The sequence below is a fragment of the Octopus sinensis genome, linkage group LG4, assembly GCF_006345805.1.
Source record: "Octopus sinensis linkage group LG4, ASM634580v1, whole genome shotgun sequence".
NCBI classification, from domain to species: domain Eukaryota; kingdom Metazoa; phylum Mollusca; class Cephalopoda; order Octopoda; family Octopodidae; genus Octopus; species Octopus sinensis.
In genome coordinates, this window is record NC_043000.1 from 70530934 (window position 1) to 70551509 (window position 20576).

At 33.5% G+C, this 20576-nt stretch overlaps 1 protein-coding gene across 1 annotated transcript; it reads left to right on the top strand.

Annotated features, from left to right (window-relative positions):
* Positions 1-199: 199 nt before the first annotated feature.
* Positions 200-19201, top strand: LOC115210290 (40S ribosomal protein S8). Its single transcript, XM_029778797.2, has 6 exons — positions 200-332; positions 1823-1929; positions 2026-2125; positions 12448-12623; positions 15749-15878; positions 18946-19201. The coding sequence occupies exons 1-6, from the start codon at positions 329-331 to the stop codon at positions 19053-19055; spliced, it is 627 nt and encodes a 208-aa protein (XP_029634657.1). The 5' UTR covers positions 200-328; the 3' UTR covers positions 19056-19201.
* Positions 19202-20576: the final 1375 nt, after the last annotated feature.

Consider the following 20576-nt stretch of genomic DNA (forward strand, 5'->3'; position numbering starts at 1 on the left):
AAAATTTTCAGAAAATTCCAAAAATTAAAATGTTATGAAGGGTTATATGGGGTGCATAAACCAAGATACCGCCAAGGAAACTTACTTATAATTATTATATTCATTAATATTTATATGAAGTTTTGGCGATGTTTCGATTTAATTTCGTTTCATGCCAAGGGTTTTTATTCTCAATTTGTAAAAGGTCTTCGTAAACATTTCTCAATAACGTCACATGGTACAACCGGACATGACCTATTACCAAATCTCATTTCCGTTTGGCTAATCTCGAACAAGTGAATTTTTCAACGTGATCGTATGAGAAGATCCTTTTACTTCTTACTCCATCATGGGTGAGTATCTGTTTTTCTTATCCTTTAAAAATCCTGCGGAATCCTACGCATGTTTTAGAATATCTAACTGGTAAATTTGATATTGTTGAATTATAATCTTATAGATATAATTCTTTTTTGATATTTAGTTTTTTCATATATATTTAAGGTAGTTTTTTTTTTTAATTCATTACGAGTAATGCTTTTTCGATTAATGCCTCGTGATCTTATCTAAGGCGGAAAATATTTAAGTTGAATTGTGTGTGTACATAGCACTGGATTTGCCATGTCAAGAAAAACGTTTTTTATTGTACTCGTGCACACGTGCTTGTAACTGTTTCAAGAATTTGCCGATTCTAATTATATATTTTCTACAATGTCTTCGTAAAAAAAAAGGGGGGGGGGCGCACATGGGATTTGATAAATTTTGCAATACTAGCTTGAAGTAGAATTGTGTTGGCAGTGTAACGATATCACATCAATGGCTGACTTGGTCAAATACACAAATCCAAATACGTGTATATTACCTCATTTTATCAATAATCTGAAGAAATAATTCGCCTAATATTAAACCATTTTTATCAGCATGTAAGTTAGTAATTTTTTTGTATTACCACTATTTCTCGTACACAAACATCAGTATTCTTTCGATTCAAACAGCATAGTTGTCACGATCAACTACGCTGTTTGTAACGAAGGAATACCCAAACATCCTTTTTTAGGTGGTGACATTTTCTGGCCACAACTACTTTTAATGATCTATAATAGCAATGTGCTCTAGTGGAAATATTAGTTTCAACTCGTCGGTGACTACTATATTAAACAGTCGTGAAGTGGAAACATTGCATAGCTATGTAACTTTCATTACCTTTTCTTGTAAATGGAAAAATATATTTTATACAGGTTCCTTTCAATTTGCCTATGCGTCTAAACTACTTTAGTTCCCAACGCATCTACGTAGCTATAGAAAGGGGGAGGTAATCGAGTTCGGTAGATTTTTTTTTTTTCCGTGCGTCTTAACTTTGTAGAAAATGGATGTTTTTTTAATGAAATTCTCTACAAATTTACCTAGGACTATGCAGATTCCGAGGACATGGATTTTCTGGCGTGAGGGGCAATTGGGGATTATTTTTGTGAACTGCTCGCGGGTGTTTCTGAACAAGTCCATATTTCATTTTCTGTTTTGTGCAATCCGTAGATTTCTACCACACACACATATCAAACGGGGAATTGTTCCAATCAATATCATGTTTATTATAGAGATTATGTAACAAATTATGCTTTACGCTTCTATATTTAACTGCCTGTATATGGGGAAAAAATTACGAAAAACTTCAAAATTTTAAATGGGGGTACAAATCTGAGTGTGAACTGTAAAAACATCGTTACGTGGATGCATCGGGACCTCTGTATTTAAGTAGTGCTCTGTAGGCTGTAGGAATAATCTTTTAAATTTTCACAATATCGGTGCTGCAAGTACTGATTCAGACTGAATTTTCTCAATTTTTCAGGTATCAGTCGTGCGAATTGGCATAAGCGAAAAGCGACTGGGGGTCGTAAGGTTCAAATCCGCAAGAAGCGGAATTATGAGCTTGGCAGACCGGCTGCCATGACAAAGGTAAGCAGAGCTTATTTGTAGCTGTCCTTATTCGACCATGTGAATGTATGTTGTTAGTTCTACTAACAACGTATATTCTATGTGATTATTTTCTAGCTGGGGTCCAGAAGAGTTCACACAGTAAGAACCAGAGGTGGCAACAGAAAATTCCGAGCTCTTAGACTAGACACAGGCAACTTTGCTTGGGGATCTGAAAGTAAGTATAATTTTCAATATTCTGTTTGGATAAGATGGCGAGCTGGCAGTGTCGTTATTGTGCTGGGCATTTCATTTCCTCTGTCTTTGCGTTCTGAGTTGAAATTCCGCGAAGGTCGACTTTGCCTTTCGTCCTTCTGAGGTCGGTAAAATAAGTACCAATTAAACACTGGGGTGGATGCAATCGACTTAACCCTTCTTCGAAATTGCTGACTTGGGGCCAAATTTAAAAACCAATATTTTGTTTGAATACAGTTGATTATGTAAAAGATCTAATGAAAGCTAGATAAAACATCTCGGGAGAACAGGTATGCTTTAATGGGTTGTGTTTTCCTTCTATTCTGTTGTTTCAGCCTTGGAGCTGTGGCCATGCTGGGGTTATATTTTGACTCAATATTAAAATGTGATTCTGTATAAGTAGTTTACTTCCCAACCACATGGTTCCGGTTTGAAGTTCTCTCTCCACGTCGCCCCCAATTGTCAGCGCGCGCGTTTTTCTTCATAGTCGTTTACTGCACATTGTTTTACACCTATACACTTTTTTCATTTTTGTGACCAAGAAGTTGGTTTTTCGGAGCCTGTGAATATTCCGAGTCCTCTCCCCTCCCGTTTTTGTTGTTTGCCTTCAAATTTGGTTATATGTAATTTTTTTATGCTGAGCGTATTTACTTGTTTCAGAGGTTTGATAAATTTTACACAGAAAAGATTTGGGAGCTGGCATTTTGTGTAATGACAATACACAGCTTTTAAACAACGGAAGTTCTAATGATTTTTCTAAAAAAATTTTCACCACAGCCTTTGAAATGATGTAAGATGGCATGTTTTTATGAAAAATTTTGGATCTTTTCCTTTTGAACGGCACATCTAGTTAACTAAACACTTTAAAACTTCGTATCCTGGTAGAATGTGTCAAAATAAAACATTTTTTCTCTTGGCTTTCTTGAGAAAATTGTAATTTAACGTAGTTTAATTTTTCGAGCTAAAGTCATTTGCTGCGTCTAAAACTGGGACATCCTCCCAAAATTAGCCTTTCGTTTTTTTTTTCTTAATTGTTTACGCGTGTCTAAAATTATTCGTTCTAGCCTTTCGTTATGTATACGTACGGAAAGCGTGTGTATAATGTTATAAAATTTTGTTTGTTAATTGTTTAAATTTTTCCATTGCTTTCGTTTTTTTTTTTTTTGTTTTTTTTTTTTTTTTCTTAATTGTTATCCTTAAATTAATTTGACAAGAGAAAAACGAATGGCTAAAATTTAGGGTTAGTGACAGGATGTTTTCTCAGTTTTGGATGCAGCAAATGATTTTAGCTCAATTAGAGGCAATTGAGTGGTTAAAATTCGAAAAATTAAACTGCGTTAAACAACGAATTACAATTTTATCAAGAAAACCAGAAGAAAAAATGTTTTATTTTGACACATTCTACCAGTATACGAAGTTTTAAAGTGTTTAGTTAACTAGAAATTGTGTTGACATGTGCCGTTCAAAAAGAAAAGATCCAAAATTTTTGTAAATTTATATTTTTGCACCTCCTTCCTGACCATCCCACTTGGGGTCAATTTTCACCTTATTTTTGTGGGGGAGCCTTTTCAGTAAAAAAAAAAAAATTGTGAATATTTCCAGACAGAAAGGTGTGGTCTAAGGGAAATTTGCTGTTTTTAGCATATATATATATAACTGCCTTCCTCGTTTCTTGGTCACTGAATTTGATGTTTTTCAATATTTTTTCCCATGTAGTTCAGTGGACAACACAAAAGCTTGGCTCCTTACTATGGGAACATGCACTAATATGTCTGTCTTATTTGGTTAAAATGCGTTTGACTTGGTCATATAAACAAAAGGTGTAAAGCAGCTTCCTCTAAACGAATATGACAAAAAGATGTGCATTCGCGAAAGGACTCGGGGAAAATTCACATCGTGAATGTTCCGGGTCTAACCCGGACTCAAAAAGAAAATAGTGTAATAAGTGTAAAACTTGTTCTAAACAATTATCAAGAACATACACACACCCAAAGAAAAATGGTTGGTTCAAGGCAGGTGTGCATTGAACTGAATTTAAGCCTTTCGTTACTAACCCGGCTGAAAAAATTTTTGGTTCATAATACCAACCTGGCCAAGAGAACCTAATGTTATTTAAATGCAAATTTGAACCCAAATCTCATTGGTACATTCGTTAAAACACGTGATTCCACTTTGTAAATAGTTGGGTTATAGTATCTGACATTGCTTAACGTTATATCTCAGTGAATTTTGGGAGATTTTTTTTTTTTTTGGCATCGATTTTTCTTCAACTTTGAAAATGTATAGGAGTTTCATGTTATCAAGCAGTGATTCCAAATTTAAAGCTTTTTCAATGGAAAATAGGGAGATATCGAGAAAAAGAATGAATGAGGTACAAAAGCACGTGGTGTACAATAATGAATAGGATATTTTTTTTTTATCCGAAATTGAAAGCAGTGATTCTGAAGAAACTGAAAGCGGCGACCGCAAAGACGATTTTACATCGGAATGAGGTAAAAAAAACAAAAATGTTTCTTTAGCAATTTTTCTGAGGAGACAGTCTATCCATAGTCTTTCTTAGGAAGCGAAACCATTAGACATTTATTTTTTTTCAGTATGTTTGTTTGAAGTGGTCCCTGCGGAAACAAACACGAATTGTGGAATCAAAGTTTGGAAAATTTGTGAAGCAAATACTGGGTACTGTTGTAGATTTAGTTTTTATACAGGGAAAATAATGTTAGTCAGCATGTCCTAGGGAACGATGTGGTCTGGAATTTATCACTTCCTTACCATAACCAGGGCCGTGTATCAGTTCTTGACCAATTTCTTTAGTTCGGTCAAACTTGCTGTGGATTCCAGTATTTCAGTTTATTCCACCTTTATGGTACACCTGTTGTGCCTTAAATTCAACTGATGATCTAGTGATGGGCACAATTCTTTATCAAAATTTTGATGCATACCTAATTGAATATTAGCTGATGCTTAACCCTTTCGTTACTATATTTCTGACCAAAATACACCCCTCATGAGTTTCAATTAAATTCTAAAATAATCATGAATTTAGGCGTGTTTCATTAAATAACTAACTTTTTTACTTATCAACATTTTAATGTGATATTTGGAACATAATTAAAGGAAGGGTTCTTAATCAATTCTATTGCATAACTTTTGACTCAAAGTGACTTTAATTACAGGTAAATTGAGCAAAAGGTAAAAATATTAAAATTTTAAATTGAGCAAAAGGTAAAAAATAAAAATTTTGTTTACACATCACTATAGAAAATGAATCATCAGCTAATATTCAAATGGGTATGCAACAAAATTTTGATAAAGAAGAATTGTGCACACCACTAGATCATCAGTTGAATTTAATGCACAAGGTGGAATAAACTTTTAATGCACAAGGTGGAATAAACTGAAATACTGGAAACCACCGCAAGTTTGACCGAACTAAAGAAATCGGTCAAAAAATAATATACGGCCCTGGTTATGGTATGGAAGTGATAAATTCCAGACCACATCGTTCCCTAGGCCATGCTGACTAATATTATTTTCCCTGTATAAAAACTAAATCCACGCAGTACCCAGTAATTTGCTTCACAAATTTCCCGAACTTTGAACCCCGATTTTGGGTTTGTTTACAATCTGCGTAAGTGCGTTTCCACATTGATCGCTTCAAACAATAACTTCCAGACCACATCGTACCCGAAGCCATGCTAACTAACATTAGTTTCCCTGTATAAAAACTAAATCCACAACAGTACCCAGTAATTTGCTTCACAAATTTCCCAAACTTTGAACCCCGATTTTGGGTTTGTTTACAATCTGTGTAAGTTTGTTTCCACATTGATCGCTTCAAACTAGCATACTGAAAAAAATAAAAGTCTAATGGTTTCACTTCCTAAGAAAGGCTATAGATAAACTTTATCTCCTCAGAAAAATTGCTAATAAAAACATTTAAAAAGTTTTTTTTACTTCATTCCGATGTAAAATTGTCTTCGCTGTCGCCTTCGCCGCTTTGTTTCTTCGGAAGGCGCTGCTTTCATTTTCGGATAAAAAAATATTCATTATTTTGTACACCACGTGCTTTAGTACCTATTTCATTCTTTTTCTCGATATCTCCCTATTTTCCGTTGACAAAGCTTTAAATTCGGAATCAATGCTTGATAACATGAAACTCCTATCCATTTTCAAAGTTGAAGAAAAATCGATGCCGTAAAAAATGTGGAAAAAAATCTCCCAAAATTCACTGAGTTGAGATATCACTTCAAGCAATGTCGGATACTATAACTTAACTATTTACAATGTGAAATCACATGATTTAACGAATGTACCAACGAGATTTGGGTTCAAATTTACATTTAAATAACAATGGGTTCTAACGAAAGGGTTAAACAAAATTTTAATATTTTTACCTATTGCTCAATTTACCTGGATTTATTAAAGTCACTTTGAGACAAAAGGTATGCAATAGAATTGATGGATCTTTTCCTTTTGAATGGCACTTTTCAACATTTCTGTTTAAGTAAACACTTTTAAACTTCGTATACTGGTAGAATGTGTTTATAAATCATTTTTTTCTTGGCTTTATTGAGAAAATTCTATATGTTGTAACATATTTCGGCAATTTTAACCAATCGCTTACGTCCATTCTGTGCATAATGAATATGTCCCTCCTTTAAGAAACAGATTGGGTTTATTTACATTTGTGAAGAAAAAAAACCCTCACCCTAGATCTAAAATAGATTGAAATGCAATAGATCGAGACACTGCTACGGAAAATGGGATTTTTTCCTAGCGGTGTCAAATGAAAATGTCACCCATAATTATGGCCCTAGTATCGATCTATTGCATTTCAATCTCTCTTAGATTTAGGGTTATGGGGTTGGGGAAGGGTATCTTTTTTTTCTTCACAAATGTAAATAAACCCAATCTGTTTCTTAAAGGAGGGACATATTCATTATGCACAGAATGTTATTTACCTAAATGGACGTAAGCGATTGGTTAAAATTGCTGAAATGCTCGAAATTTAAAACGAAATATCTTACAACCTATAGGATTTTCTCAATAAAGCCAAGAGAAAATGATGTTTTATAAACACATTCTACCAGTATACAAAGTTTAAAACTTTTTAGTTACCTAGAAATTATGTTCCAAATATCACATTAATATGTTGGTAGGTAAAAAAGTTATTTAATGAAACAAGCCTAAATTCATGATCATTTTAGAATTTGATTGAAACTTCATGAGGGGTGTATTTTGGTCAGAAATATAGTAATGAAAGGGTTAAATAAGCAAGAAAGATGTTATCAAAGTAAAGGCCATAGCATCATCTTTATCTGTTGTGGTTATTATTATTATGGAGTTGAATGTGTGTAGTGAAGTTATTAATATCAATATATTAACCAACACCATTGAAGTGAAATAATAGTTTCTATACTTATGGTTTGGCACTGCTGAATTGAGTCAAAGACTATATAATACAATATGACCTCCCCCAAACAGTAACCCTTGTGTTTAAAATCTCCGTAACAAAAAGAAGAGGGGCTGTTTGGCTATGGACTACATTGATCTTTTCATGTTGTGGTTAAGCCAAAGAGCTTGCTCAATTCAAGTAAACTTATGAACCAAAGGTAGCCTAGCCATGACCATCTCAATGGTTTTCTTTCTTTTGTCAGACATGGCTGTGTGGTTAAGATGGTTTCAAGTTCAGTTCCACTGCATGGCACTTTGGGCGAATGCCTTCTACTCTATCTGACCAGTGCCCAGTGAGAAAATTTGGTAGATAGAAACTGGAAGTCTGTTGTATGTGTGTGTCTTTGTACCACCCTCACTACTTGACAACTGGCATTGGTTTGTTTGGATCCCTGTGACTAAAAAGTTCAATAGAATAAGTACCAGAGTTTAAAAGAATAAGCATTGGGGGCGATTTGTTCGAGTAAAATCCTTTAACTCTTTCATTACTATATTTCTGACCAAAATACACCCCTCATGAGGTAAAAATATTAAAATTTTGTTCAAACATCACCATAGAAAATGAATCATCAGCTAATATTCAAATGGGTATGCAACAAAATTTTGATAAAGAAGAATTGTGCACAACAGATGTACCATAAAGGTGGAATCCACCGCAAGTTTGACCGAACTAAAAAAAAAAAAAAACGGTCAAAAACTAATATATGGCTCTGGTTATGGTATGGAAGGGATAAATTCCAGACCACATCATTCCCTGGGCCCTGTTGACTAACATTTTCCCTGTATAAAAACTATATCCACCATAGTACCCAGTATTTTTTGCTTCACAAGTTTTCCGAAATTTGATTTCCCATTTTGTGTTTGTTTACAATCTGCGTATATTTGTTTCCGCATTGATCACTTCAAACAACTTCCAGACCACATCATACCCTAAGCCATGCTGACTAACATTAGTTTCCCTGTATAAAAACTAAATCCACAACAGTACCCGGTATTTGCTTCACGTGTTTCCATGAATGTACTAAAGAGATTTGCTCTGATATTCTCATTTAAATATGAATAGGTAATTAAGGGCAGCTTGGTCACATGAACCAAAATTTTTTGGGGGCGGTTTGGTAACGAAGGGGGTTAATAACACAAACTGTCGGCATAAAGAATTAAAAAAATTAAAGAGTGGCAAGTTTTGTAAATAGGGACATGAATATTTAAGAGAATTTGCAGCATGTAAGATGTTTGTAACCAATTCCAGAACAACAAAAGCCGTTACTTTCACTGCAAAATTTAAATTTCGTTTGTGTCTACATATTTTTGGTCTTTGAAACCATGGTAAACTAGTGTTGCATCTCTTGTCAGTGAACAAGTCTCGGTTTCAAAGCAACAAAAATATCGACATTGAAATGAGATTTAAATGTTGCAGTGAACCAACCATTTCTCTTTGTGTGTGTGTTCTTGATAATCGTTTCGAACAAGTAGTTTTACACTATTTTTTCTGTTTTTCCGACACGTCAAACACTATAGGGCCATGGACTGAAAGATGTGAATTTTCCAAGGCCTCTCCCCCCACCCTCTCCACGAGCACGCATTTTTTTGTCATTCATTTAGAGGAAGTTGTTTTACACATATTACACTTTTTTTTTTTTAATGACCGGGTCAAACACTTTCGTTTGACCAAATTTGCAAGCTTTAAAAGTTTAGTTATTAATTTATTGCAAAAAATTTATGTAAATTGGTTGGTGTTAGGAAGGGTATCCAGTTGTAAAGACCCTGCCAAAGCAGACATTGAAGCCTGGTATAGTCTTCTACCATGCAAGCGAGAAAAACATGTTAAACAATAAGTAGCATACAAAACTACATCAATATACCAAATTTGAAATTAATTGGAACAAAGTTGAAGTGAAACACAAACAGAAAACATCTGAGATATACTTGTAAATTAGTTGAATGACTTCAGTGCATTTATTAACATGTGATGGTAATATAACTGGTTAAGTTTATAATAGATAAGCTTGTAACATTTTCAAATGAATATTGAAAGTAATCTGCAGATGATGAAATCTTTCACGATGGTCTTCATTACTCTTTGCTGCTGAAGTTATCCAGACCTGATGCAGTATTGCTTTATATAGCTTTCAGAAATGAATGTGTGGAGTTAGAATACCTAGCATGTGTGTATAGTTTCTGAGAAAGTATATAATTTTGCTTCACTGACAAGATTTCACCTTGTCTGAAAAATGTATTATTGCATGTTTATTGTAAACAATCAAGTATACCACCTATCATCTTTGGTATCCTTTCATTGTTACGTTCACTTTTAAATTTTTACTATTCTAAGTGTAAATTGAAATATCTGATTCAAGCATTGTTGAGACTGTTAGATACCAAATCTGAAGTCTATATAATTTTCAAGAATTAGAATACCACAATTTTGTAGAAAATAAATTATTTCATAATGCATTAAGTATACATCAGGGTGTATGGTCTTTGAATGAGAAGGATACAATTCTTGATTAATTAGTGGAAATATTCTAGTGAATTAGTTTGATGGCTTCTATTATTTTCTTAAGACATGAGTTGGTGACTTAATTGGTATGGTTTATAATAGATGAGCTTGTTACATTTTCATATGAATGTTGAAAGTAATCTGCAGATGATGAAATCTTTCACGATGGTCTTCATTACTCTTTGCTGCTGAAGTTATCCAGACCTGATGCAGTATTGCTTTATATAGCTTTCAGAATTGAACATGTGTGGCATGGACAAGTATACAATTTTGCTTCACTGACAAGATTCCATCATGATTGAGAAATATAACATTGTAAACGAAGAGGTATACCACCTATCATCAAAAATAAGTGTTGACAGGTACACTAGTCAATTTTATTCTCTTTTTTGGAATCACTTGCCACTTTCACTAAATTTTTCCATGTACACTGAAATGTCTGATTTTAGGAAAGTCTGCTTATTGTTGAGTCAGTCACTAGGATACCAAGTCTGAAGTTTATATAATTTTCAAGAGTTTAGACACAACACTTTTTTTAAAATAAATTCTTTCATAATGCATTGATTCTATATTAGAAAGAAATTAATTGGGATATACGGTCTTAGATGTTGATACAATTCCTGAATAATTAGTGGAAATCTTTTCTGTTTGCCTTCAAATTTGATATATAAATGTAATTCTTCGAACTGAATTTGGTGGTGTTCACATCTGAGATATGCTTGTAAATTAGTTTAATGACTTCAGTGCATTTATTAACATGTGATGGTAATATAACTGGTTAAGTTTATAATAGATAAGCTTGTAACATTTTCACATGAATGTTGAAAGTAATCTGCAGATGATGAAATCTTTCACGATGGTCTTCATTACTCTTTGCTGCTGAAGTTATCCAGACCTGATGCAGTATTGCTTTATATAGCTTTCAGAAATGAATGTGTGGAGTTAGAATACCTAGCATGTGTGTATAGTTTCTGAGAAAGTATATAATTTTGCTTCACTGACAAGGTTTCACCCTAATTGTCTGAAAAATGTATTATTGTATGTTCATTGTAAACAAACAAGTATACCGCCTATCATCAAAAATGTGTTGTCAAGTTCACTTGTCAATTTATATTATTCTCTTTGGAATTGTCACATTCACTACTAAGCTTTTACTATTCTAAGTATAAATTGAAACATCTGATTCAAATAATGTCTACCCATTATTGTTGAGTCTGTTGGATACCAAATCTGAAGTTTATATAATTTGTAAGAGTTAAAGCACCTTACATTTACTAAAAATAAATTAAGTATACATTGGGATGTATGGTCTTTGGATGTAGAGGATACTATTCTTGTCCAATTAGAAGTAATATTTTGGTGAATTAGTTTGATGGCTTCAATGCTTTTTTTTTTTTTTTTAAACATGAGATGGTAACTTAATTGGTATGATTTATAACAGGATTTCATATAAATATTGAAAGTAATCTGCAGATGATGAAATAGTTCACGATGGTCTTCATTACTCTTTGCTGCTGAAGTTATTCAGACCTGATGCAGTATTGCTTTACATGATCTTAACCCTTGCACATTCGGATTGTTCTATCAAATGTAATGCTTGTGTGTTCAGATTGCTTTGAATTAATCATGCATTATCTTGCAGCTTCAAAATTTCAATGATTGTTTGTTTTTTAGAATGATATTGTAGTGTGGGTATGAGGAGATATGGCATTTAAACCAACCAGTTTCTGGCCTAACACCTACTCTACAGTTTCATTCTATAAGTAATATCATAATCTCATTATTACTTGATAATGCATAATTGATTAAAAAGTGTGAATAAACAAGCGTTGCATTGACAGTAATCTGAAGATAGAATATTATGGTTAGTTTAAATGTTGGAGTTAAAGATTAAGTTTGAAAGTGGTATTAAGATATCACATTGTTTACTGAATGATATTTTTTAGTTCTATGAGAGGTGAATATAGGTTCTGTGTGGTATTGATCATATGCATGCAATTTCTGTTTAGTCAGTTGCATAGCTTTCACTTGAGTAACAGGTTTTATGTAATTTATAATTTATATTTGATCCATTAAGCTGGGGGGTTGTTTTGAGGACTTGTGTTTTATTAATTTTACACTTTGTGAATTACTTCATAGTATTTGCTGAATTTATACGTTTCTAAACAGTTCAGTTTCACATATTGCATCACCTTAACATTTAGGGAATAATTAGGATACAGGTTTAACCATTTTGATATCAACCAGTCTGAGACTGCTGCTGGTTCTGTGATACAAACTTGTTTTAAATTTAAGTTAATATCTTCCATTAAAACCTCTTAAGTGTATTTAAAAATTTCATTAATTTGCAGGCATCACCCGCAAAAGCAGAATTATAGATGTTGTATACAATGCCAGTAATAATGAGTTGGTAAGAATGAAGACTTTGGTAAAAAGTTGCATCGTAACAATTGATGGTACTCCTTTCCGACAATGGTATGAAGCTCATTATGCTCTGCCTCTGGGTAGGAAAAAAGGCGTGAAATTGGTAAGTAATCTTGTACCCTGGACTTACAATGTTGAGTTTGACATCACCAAAGTTAAAATGTGGTTGTCATTGTGTTCTGTGATTTGTAATGACAGTTGAGTTACATGGCTGCACTTATGCTGATGAGGCATCTGAGAGATTAAGTTTCTTCAAGTATTCGAAGCATTTCAGATTTTTGACATTGATGTAGTTTTGTAGTTTCGGTGGTGGTGCCCCAGCATGGCCGCGGCCTTCAAGCTAAAACTTTTTTTTTTTTTTTTTTTTTTTACGGATGGTGATGAAAAAATTGCAGTAATTTTTATAGTAGTTAATGCATTGCAGGCATTTGCAGTTATGTAATTTGAAGCCTATCAGAAGTCTTTAAGTGTTATTGTTTGGATAGAGATTGCATAATGAATAATTTAACCATCTTTTGGTTGAAATTTAGTGTACAATTTTCAAAATTCTGATTGTCTCTTTTGTGGCAGTCATGAACAGAAGTGGTTTAGCTATCTTACATTAGCACATATAACCAAGCATTGTTTACACATGGTAACTGGTAACATTTAATTAGCTGACTTACCCAATTTATAGTGTATCTTGCAGTTTTTCATACCTGAACAAAATTATGCTATACTATAAGTAGTATCTTATCTTGGCATCAATAAATGAGCCTGCAGAGGTAAAAATCTACTGCCACAATTCCATTTATTCCTTCATTTAAGGCAAACCCGAGTACTTTCTGCATGTTGAATGTGGGTGACAAACTTGATACAGTGCTTTAAAATTTTCATAGTCACTCAGGTTTATAATGTTTCAATCAGTTGCATCTTAACTTTTCGCAAATGTTTTATAAATACAATAAATTTGTATGTGTGTTAAAAATTAAAAGAAAATTTGAATGTTTCAGATTCATTCACTCTCCTTCCCAGTCATTTCAATCCACCAAATAGAGTTGGTGGGCAATGGCCAATTGAGTGTAAACATTTCAATATTATGAGCGCCGACTGTTGTGGCAGTGTTTTCCCTCATTTAGTACAGGTATTCCAGCAAGGAAATATTTCCTGGAATCCTCTTCTACCGAACCTCATTTCCATTGGCTCCTGTGTTTTCTAGGAATATTTCATTTTGTCCCCTATTTATTCACATCAAATCTGCCAATTTGGAGAGGATGCACAACCAATGTTATTTCTCCGCAGGAATAGCACCAATTTAGGTACACATGTTGTGACATTTCTATGTGTAAGGCTAGAGAATTCCTGCGTTCTGATGTATGTTTTATGTTAATAAAATATACTATAAAGCAATATGTGCTGTCGGGTGCTATACCACTTTTGTTTTGTATTCAAGGTCAGGATCATGCAAAAACATCCAGATTATCCTGCTATTAAGTTGATGAAAGTGAAAAAAATTTGTATAGCAACTGAGGTCAAAACTAAAATTTGATTATTACCTTTGGGATCTTGTGATTTATAAGGACAGTTTTTACATACCTGCATTGTTGTATATCATGGCTGACTCTGTACAGGGAATTGTAGTATTCATTTGGAAAGAGATTGCATGATGAATAATTACGCCATCTTTCGGCTGAAATTTAATGTTGTACAATTTTTGTAATTCTGATAATCTCTTTCCAATTAAGAATTATGGTAAGGTAGTTGACTATTTGAATATGAATTTTTTTTCTTCTTATTTCAGGTGAGTGTTCTTGGCTCTCTTTGCTTAGATCATTTTCAAAGAATCCGTTTTTATATTTTGTCACAAATTAGATATGTGTAACTAGTAACAGCAGGAAGGCCTAAGTCATTTTCTTTTACTAGTTAGATTATACTACTTATACACAGAGCAGGGTTTAATATGGTGTCTAGTCTTAGATCTTGTGACTTCATATATTTTTGTATTTATTTTGCAGATAGTTTCTATAACACTCTTACTACTTGTGATTTGTAGTGGTTCAATAAATTACTGGGATTTTTTTGAAAATCAATATTGTTATATCAGGGAATTGAGCATGTTTGGAACAGAACTGATGACATAAGTATTACACTGGTTTTTGGATGGAGACTTTATGATAATTTTTTTAAAGCCATCTTTCAGCTGAACCAGAATGATGTATAATTTTCCAAATTCTGATGGTCTCTTCCAAATAGTATAAAATTTTATGCTAAAGGTAGAACTTAGTAGTCACTTTATATTGTCCTCAGTTTCCTGTGTTGCATTAAGATAGGAATTTGTTTACGGGTCAACTGAATATATATTAGATTCTGTTTTGTATATTGTTACAAGAGCTTTTGTGTTTTATGGCCAATGAGGTTGTCTCCAAATTAAGGGGGGAAATCATCTTTGTTTATACAAATACATGTTTGAAATGTCTGTATAGTTGCCGAAAGCAGAATGATGACCATATATATATGCTGTAGTAGCTAAATGTTTAGCTATGGTGCCAGTATGTCATAGTTACACTGATTGCTTTTTGGTATATTTTTCTTAAACATTTCTTCCACAGTTGACTGTTTGTTTGCCAAAAGCAGAATGATGAACAACAATGCTAAATGTTTAGTCTGATGCCAGTTTGTCATAGTTACACACTGTGTTTGGTATGTTTTTCTTAACATCTCTTCCTCCACAGTTGACCAGTAGTGTGATATTCATTTGTTTGAACCAGAAAAGATTTGTACTTTATTTATACAAGTACAATTTTATTTGCCAAAAGCAGAATGATGACCATATATATATGCTGTAGTAGCTAAATGTTTAGCTATGGTGCCAGTATGTCATAGTTACACTGACTGCGTTTGGTATAACTCTTAATGTTTTTCCTCTCCTCTTCCTCAGTTGGTGAGTCCTTTATTGAGGATGCAGAGTAAGTTTCATCCAGAAATATTACCTTTTGATTCAATTGTAAGTTAGATGTCGAGGACTCCATTGAATATAGATGGCAACAATGATTTTTGTTCCTTTTTTGCATAAATATTCTGAAATATTGTTCACATTTGATATGGAGAAACTGTACAATTGGCATGGAGGGTTGTGCATATCATTACTTCACCATTTTTCTAATGTCTGGGTGGTGATTGATAGAAATCTGTTTTGTGTATAATAATTGTGACCTGGTTGAGTGTATATTTTGTTTATAACCTTTGTAGACTGAACAAGAAGAATCTGTTCTTAACAAAGTGCGTTCACGAAAGAATCAAAGAAAATACACATTACGGCGTAAGACAGCTAAAGTTGAGCCAGCTCTTCAAGAAGAATTCATGACTGGTCGATTATTAGGTAAGTATTATTTTGCTTGTGTCAGTCATTGAACTGCAACTATGCTGCAGTACCTCTTTGAAGAGTTCTTTTTAGTTGAACAAACTTCACTGCTTATCAGTCTCTTACATTTTTATTTTGACTGAGTCACTAATTTACTGGAGCATAGGATATGTACACCAGTTGCCAAGAGATTGAGTCAAGTAGGCAGGCACACAGGTGCATATTTGGTATCACGTATCTATAGAGCAACTGAGGTCAACAAATCTAATTGTTAGCATTAGAGTTTTGTAAAAGGGCAATTGTGTTAACCCTTTCGTTACTAACCCGGCCGAAAAAATTTTTGGTTCGTAATACCAACCCGGCCTAGAGAACCTATTGTTATTTAAATGTAAATTTGAACCCAAATCTCGTTGGTACATTCGTTAAAACATGTGATTTCACTTTGTAAATAGTTGGCTTATAGTATTCGACATTGCTTGATGTGACATCTAGATTTTTCTTCAACTTTGAAAATGGATAGGAGTTTCATGTTATCTAGCATTGATTCTGAATTTAAAGCTTTCTCAACGGAAAATAGGGAGATATCGAGAAAAAGAAAAAGAATGAATGAGGTCTTAAAGCACGTGGTGTACAATAATGAATGGGATGTTTTTTTTTATCTGTTAACCGAAAGCAGTTAATGGAGAGACAGCAAAGACGATTTTACTTCGGAATGAAGTAAAAAAAACTTTAAATGATTTTATTAGCAATTTTTCTGAGGAGTTAGTTTATCTATAGTCTTTCTTAAGAAGCAAAACCATTAGACTTTATTTTTTTCAGTATGCTTGTTTGGAGCAATCACTGTTGAAGCAAACTGTTTCGCAGAATGTAAACAAACACAAAATGGGGGGTCAAAGTTTGGAAAATTTGTGGAGCTAAATACTGGGTACTGTTGTGGATTTAGTTTTTATACAGGGAAAATGTTAGTCAGCATGGCCTAGGGAACGATGTGGTCTGGAATTTATCACTTCCATACCATAACCAGGGCCGTATATTATTTTTTGACCGATTTCTTTAGTTCGGTCAAACTTGCGGTGGTTTCCAGTATTTCAGTTTATTCCACCTTGTGCATTAAATTCAACTGATGATCTAGTGGTGTGCACAATTCTTATTTATCAAAATTTTGTTGCATAGCCATTAGAATATTAGCTGATGATTCATTTTCTATGGTGATTAAACAAAATTTTAATGTTTTTACCTTTTGCTCAATTTACCTGTAATTAAAGTCAATTTGAGACAAAAGTTATGTAATAGAATAGATTAAGAACCCTTTCTTTAATTATGTTCCAAATGTCACATTAATATGTTAAATAAAAAAAGTTATTTAACCCTTTCGTTACTATATTTCTGACCAAAATACACCCCTCATGAGTTTCAATTAAATTCTAAAATAATCATGAATTTAGGCTTGTTTCATTAAATAACTGTAACTTTTTTACTTATCAACATTTTAATGTGATATTTGGAACATAATTAAAGGAAGGGTTCTTAATCAATTCTATTGCATAACTTTTGACTCAAAGTGACTTTAATTACAGGTAAATTGAGCAAAAGGTAAAAATATTAAAATTTTAAATTGAGCAAAAGGTAAAAAATAAAAATTTTGTTTAAACATCACTATAGAAAATGAATCATCAGCTAATATTCAAATGGGTATGCAACAAAATTTTGATAAAGAAGAATTGTGCACATCAGTTGAATTTAATGCACAACAGGTGTACCATAAAGGTGGAATAAACTGAAATATTGGAATCCACCGTAAGTTTGACCGAACTAAAGAAATCGGTCAAAAAATAATATACGGCCCTGGTTATGGTATGGAAGTGATAAATTCCAGACTACATCGTTCCCTAGGCCATGCTGACTAATATTATTTTCCCTGTATAAAAACTAAATCCACGCAGTACCCAGTAATTTGCTTCACAAATTTCCCAAACTTTGAACCCCGATTTTGGGTTTGTTTACAATCTGCGTAAGTTTGTTTCCACATTGATCGCTTCAAACTAGCATACTGAAAAAAATAAAAGTCTAATGGTTTCACTTCCTAAGAAAGGCTATAGATAAACTTTATCTCCTCAGAAAAATTGCTAATAAAAACATTTAAAAAGTTTTTTTACTTCATTCCGATGTAAAATCGTCTTCGCTGTCGCCTTCGCCGCTTTGTTTCTTCGGAAGGCGCTGCTTTCATTTTCGGATAAAAAAATATTCATTATTTTGTACACCACGTGCTTTAGTACCTATTTCATTCTTTTTCTCGATATCTCCCTATTTTCCGTTGACAAAGCTTTAAATTCGGAATCAATGCTTGATAACATGAAACTCCTATCCATTTTCAAAGTTGAAGAAAAATCGATGCCGTAAAAAATGTGGAAAAAAATCTCCCAAAATTCACTGAGTTGAGATATCACTTCAAGCAATGTCGGATACTATAACTTAACTATTTACAATGTGAAATCACATGATTTAACGAATGTACCAACGAGATTTGGGTTCAAATTTACATTTAAATAACAATGGGTTCTAACGGCCGGGTATGGCCGGGTTGGTACTTTGAACCAAAAAATTGTTCGGCCGGCTACAGCCGGGTTAGTAACGAAAGGGTTAATGAAACAAGCCTAAATTCATGGTTATTTTAGAATTTAATTGAAACTCATGAGTGTATTTTGGTCGGATATATAGTAATGAGAGGGTTAAATACCTGCATTGATGCAAATCACGGCTGACTGACTGTACGGAGAATTGGGATATATTTGTTTGGAATAGAGATTCCATGATAAATATTTAAGCCATCTTTCAGCTGAAATTTAATGTTGTACAAAATTTTGATGGTCTCTTTCCAATTGAATGAATTAGAAATGTGGTGTATCTGCATGAGTAGTTGTTTGGCATAACCTGATTTAACTTTGAAGAATTTTGATTATATAGATTCATGTTTCACTATAAATTTGTGTAGTGCCATTGATAAAGTGATTTGTTGAACAATCTAAATTGGGAAATGTATTTTTTTCTGTTTATTAAGATTTTTTTGTGTTTTTTTTCTTTGCAGCGAAAATCACTTCACGACCAGGTCAATATGGTAAATCTGATGGTATTGTACTTGAAGGAAAAGAACTTGAATTTTATATGAGGAAGATCAAGGCGAAGAAAGGGAAATAGTTGTCTCAAGTGGGGTGTCGCCTATATTTTGGGGAAATCGGGAGATTCCTTGATCTCCTGCTGTGAGAGTGGTCATTCTTTCTGTTGGAATGCCTGTCAGAGATATTACAATAATTGGGCAAATAAAGTACAATTGTTAAGCGGTATGATTCTCTTGTAATTATTTGGCATCAGTATTCCTTTAACTCCTTATTTAAGCCAGCCATATCTGGCTAAATCAACCTACCTGCTTTTTGTTGAAACTGGCCAGATCTGCCTCCTCACACTTATCCTACTCATTGCCATATTTCTAACCAAAATACATCCCTTGTGTGTTTCATTTGATTTCTAAAATAGTCAAAAGTTTAGACTGGTTTCATTTTTAAAAAAATATTTCTCATCATGTTAATGTGATCTTTTGGAGAAAATTTAACGAAATGTTCTCAACCAATTTCATTCCATAATTTTAGTCTCGAAGTGACTACTGTTAAGTTCAACAAAATATAGAATTAAGTTTTGTTAAATCATTACTATAGAAAATGGGTTATTAACTAATATTCAATTAGATATACAACAAAATTTTACTGTGGAAGAATTGTGCACATTACTGGATTTATCAGCTGAATTTAGACACAAAAGACATGTGTATCATAGGGGTATAAATAGGAGGAAATACTGGAATTTCTCTAAGGAAACCAAGAAAATAAAATACACACCAGCTGGATGAAATGAACTCCTACAGAAACCTACAATAATGATTTACAAAAGAAGTTAATCAAAATTCGTAACTCACCTTACAGGCAAGCTAAAATTATAGATAGACAATAAAAATGAAGTGAATTTGAAAATATTTATAAAATCAAATCCTACGATATTCCTGTCATGAGAATATGTAAAGCACCCTGCTCTACATAATGCAACCTTGCAGAATGCACATTAGTTGTTTCAGCAGACCTTCCACTGGGGCCCTTCCTTTTTTTTTTTTTTTTTTTTTATGCTGGAAATAGTCTAACGGTTTTCTCTCCTGGTAAGGACTGACTCTTCACAAAAATCACCGTAAGAAAGTTTTTAAGTTCTTGCTCCATTGAGGTGCAGTTTTCTTTATCGCTGTCATTGGGTTTCTGACTCACTGCTTGACAGAATAAAGCTGGTGTCCATTTTTTTGTCAGTGGATACCCAGAAGACGACCTGCAAACCCAAGATGGGTTTGGAGACTTAAAGATCCTGCTGACGGACAAAGGTTTAGAGACATATTACTTGGGGCCTTTGACGAAGTAGAAGACAACTGGAGGTTCCTGTGGGACAACCTGCTAAGGGCCACCGACCGGCTCTGTGGATGGTGCAAAGCCCCCTCTCAACCCAAAATACCGTGGTGGTGGGGCAATGTTGTCGACAAGGCTATTTAGACAAAAGAAACATGCTTGGAAGAACAGTGGTAGCAGGAAAGTGTATCAGACTGCCAGAAGGGAAGCTAGGAGGCAGGTTTATTTGGCCAGAGTGGAGGCAGATAAGAAATAATTTGCCAATGTTCTGTGCCATGAG

What these genes read in the sequence shown, in the direction of transcription:
- LOC115210290 (XM_029778797.2), top strand. An exon ending in CTTTGCTTGGGGATCTGAAA is followed by an intron (nt 2,126 to 12,447) that starts GTAAGTATAATT and finishes ATTAATTTGCAG; the next exon opens with GCATCACCCGCAAAAGCAGA. An exon ending in GGAAAAAAGGCGTGAAATTG is followed by an intron (nt 12,624 to 15,748) that starts GTAAGTAATCTT and finishes TAACCTTTGTAG; the next exon opens with ACTGAACAAGAAGAATCTGT.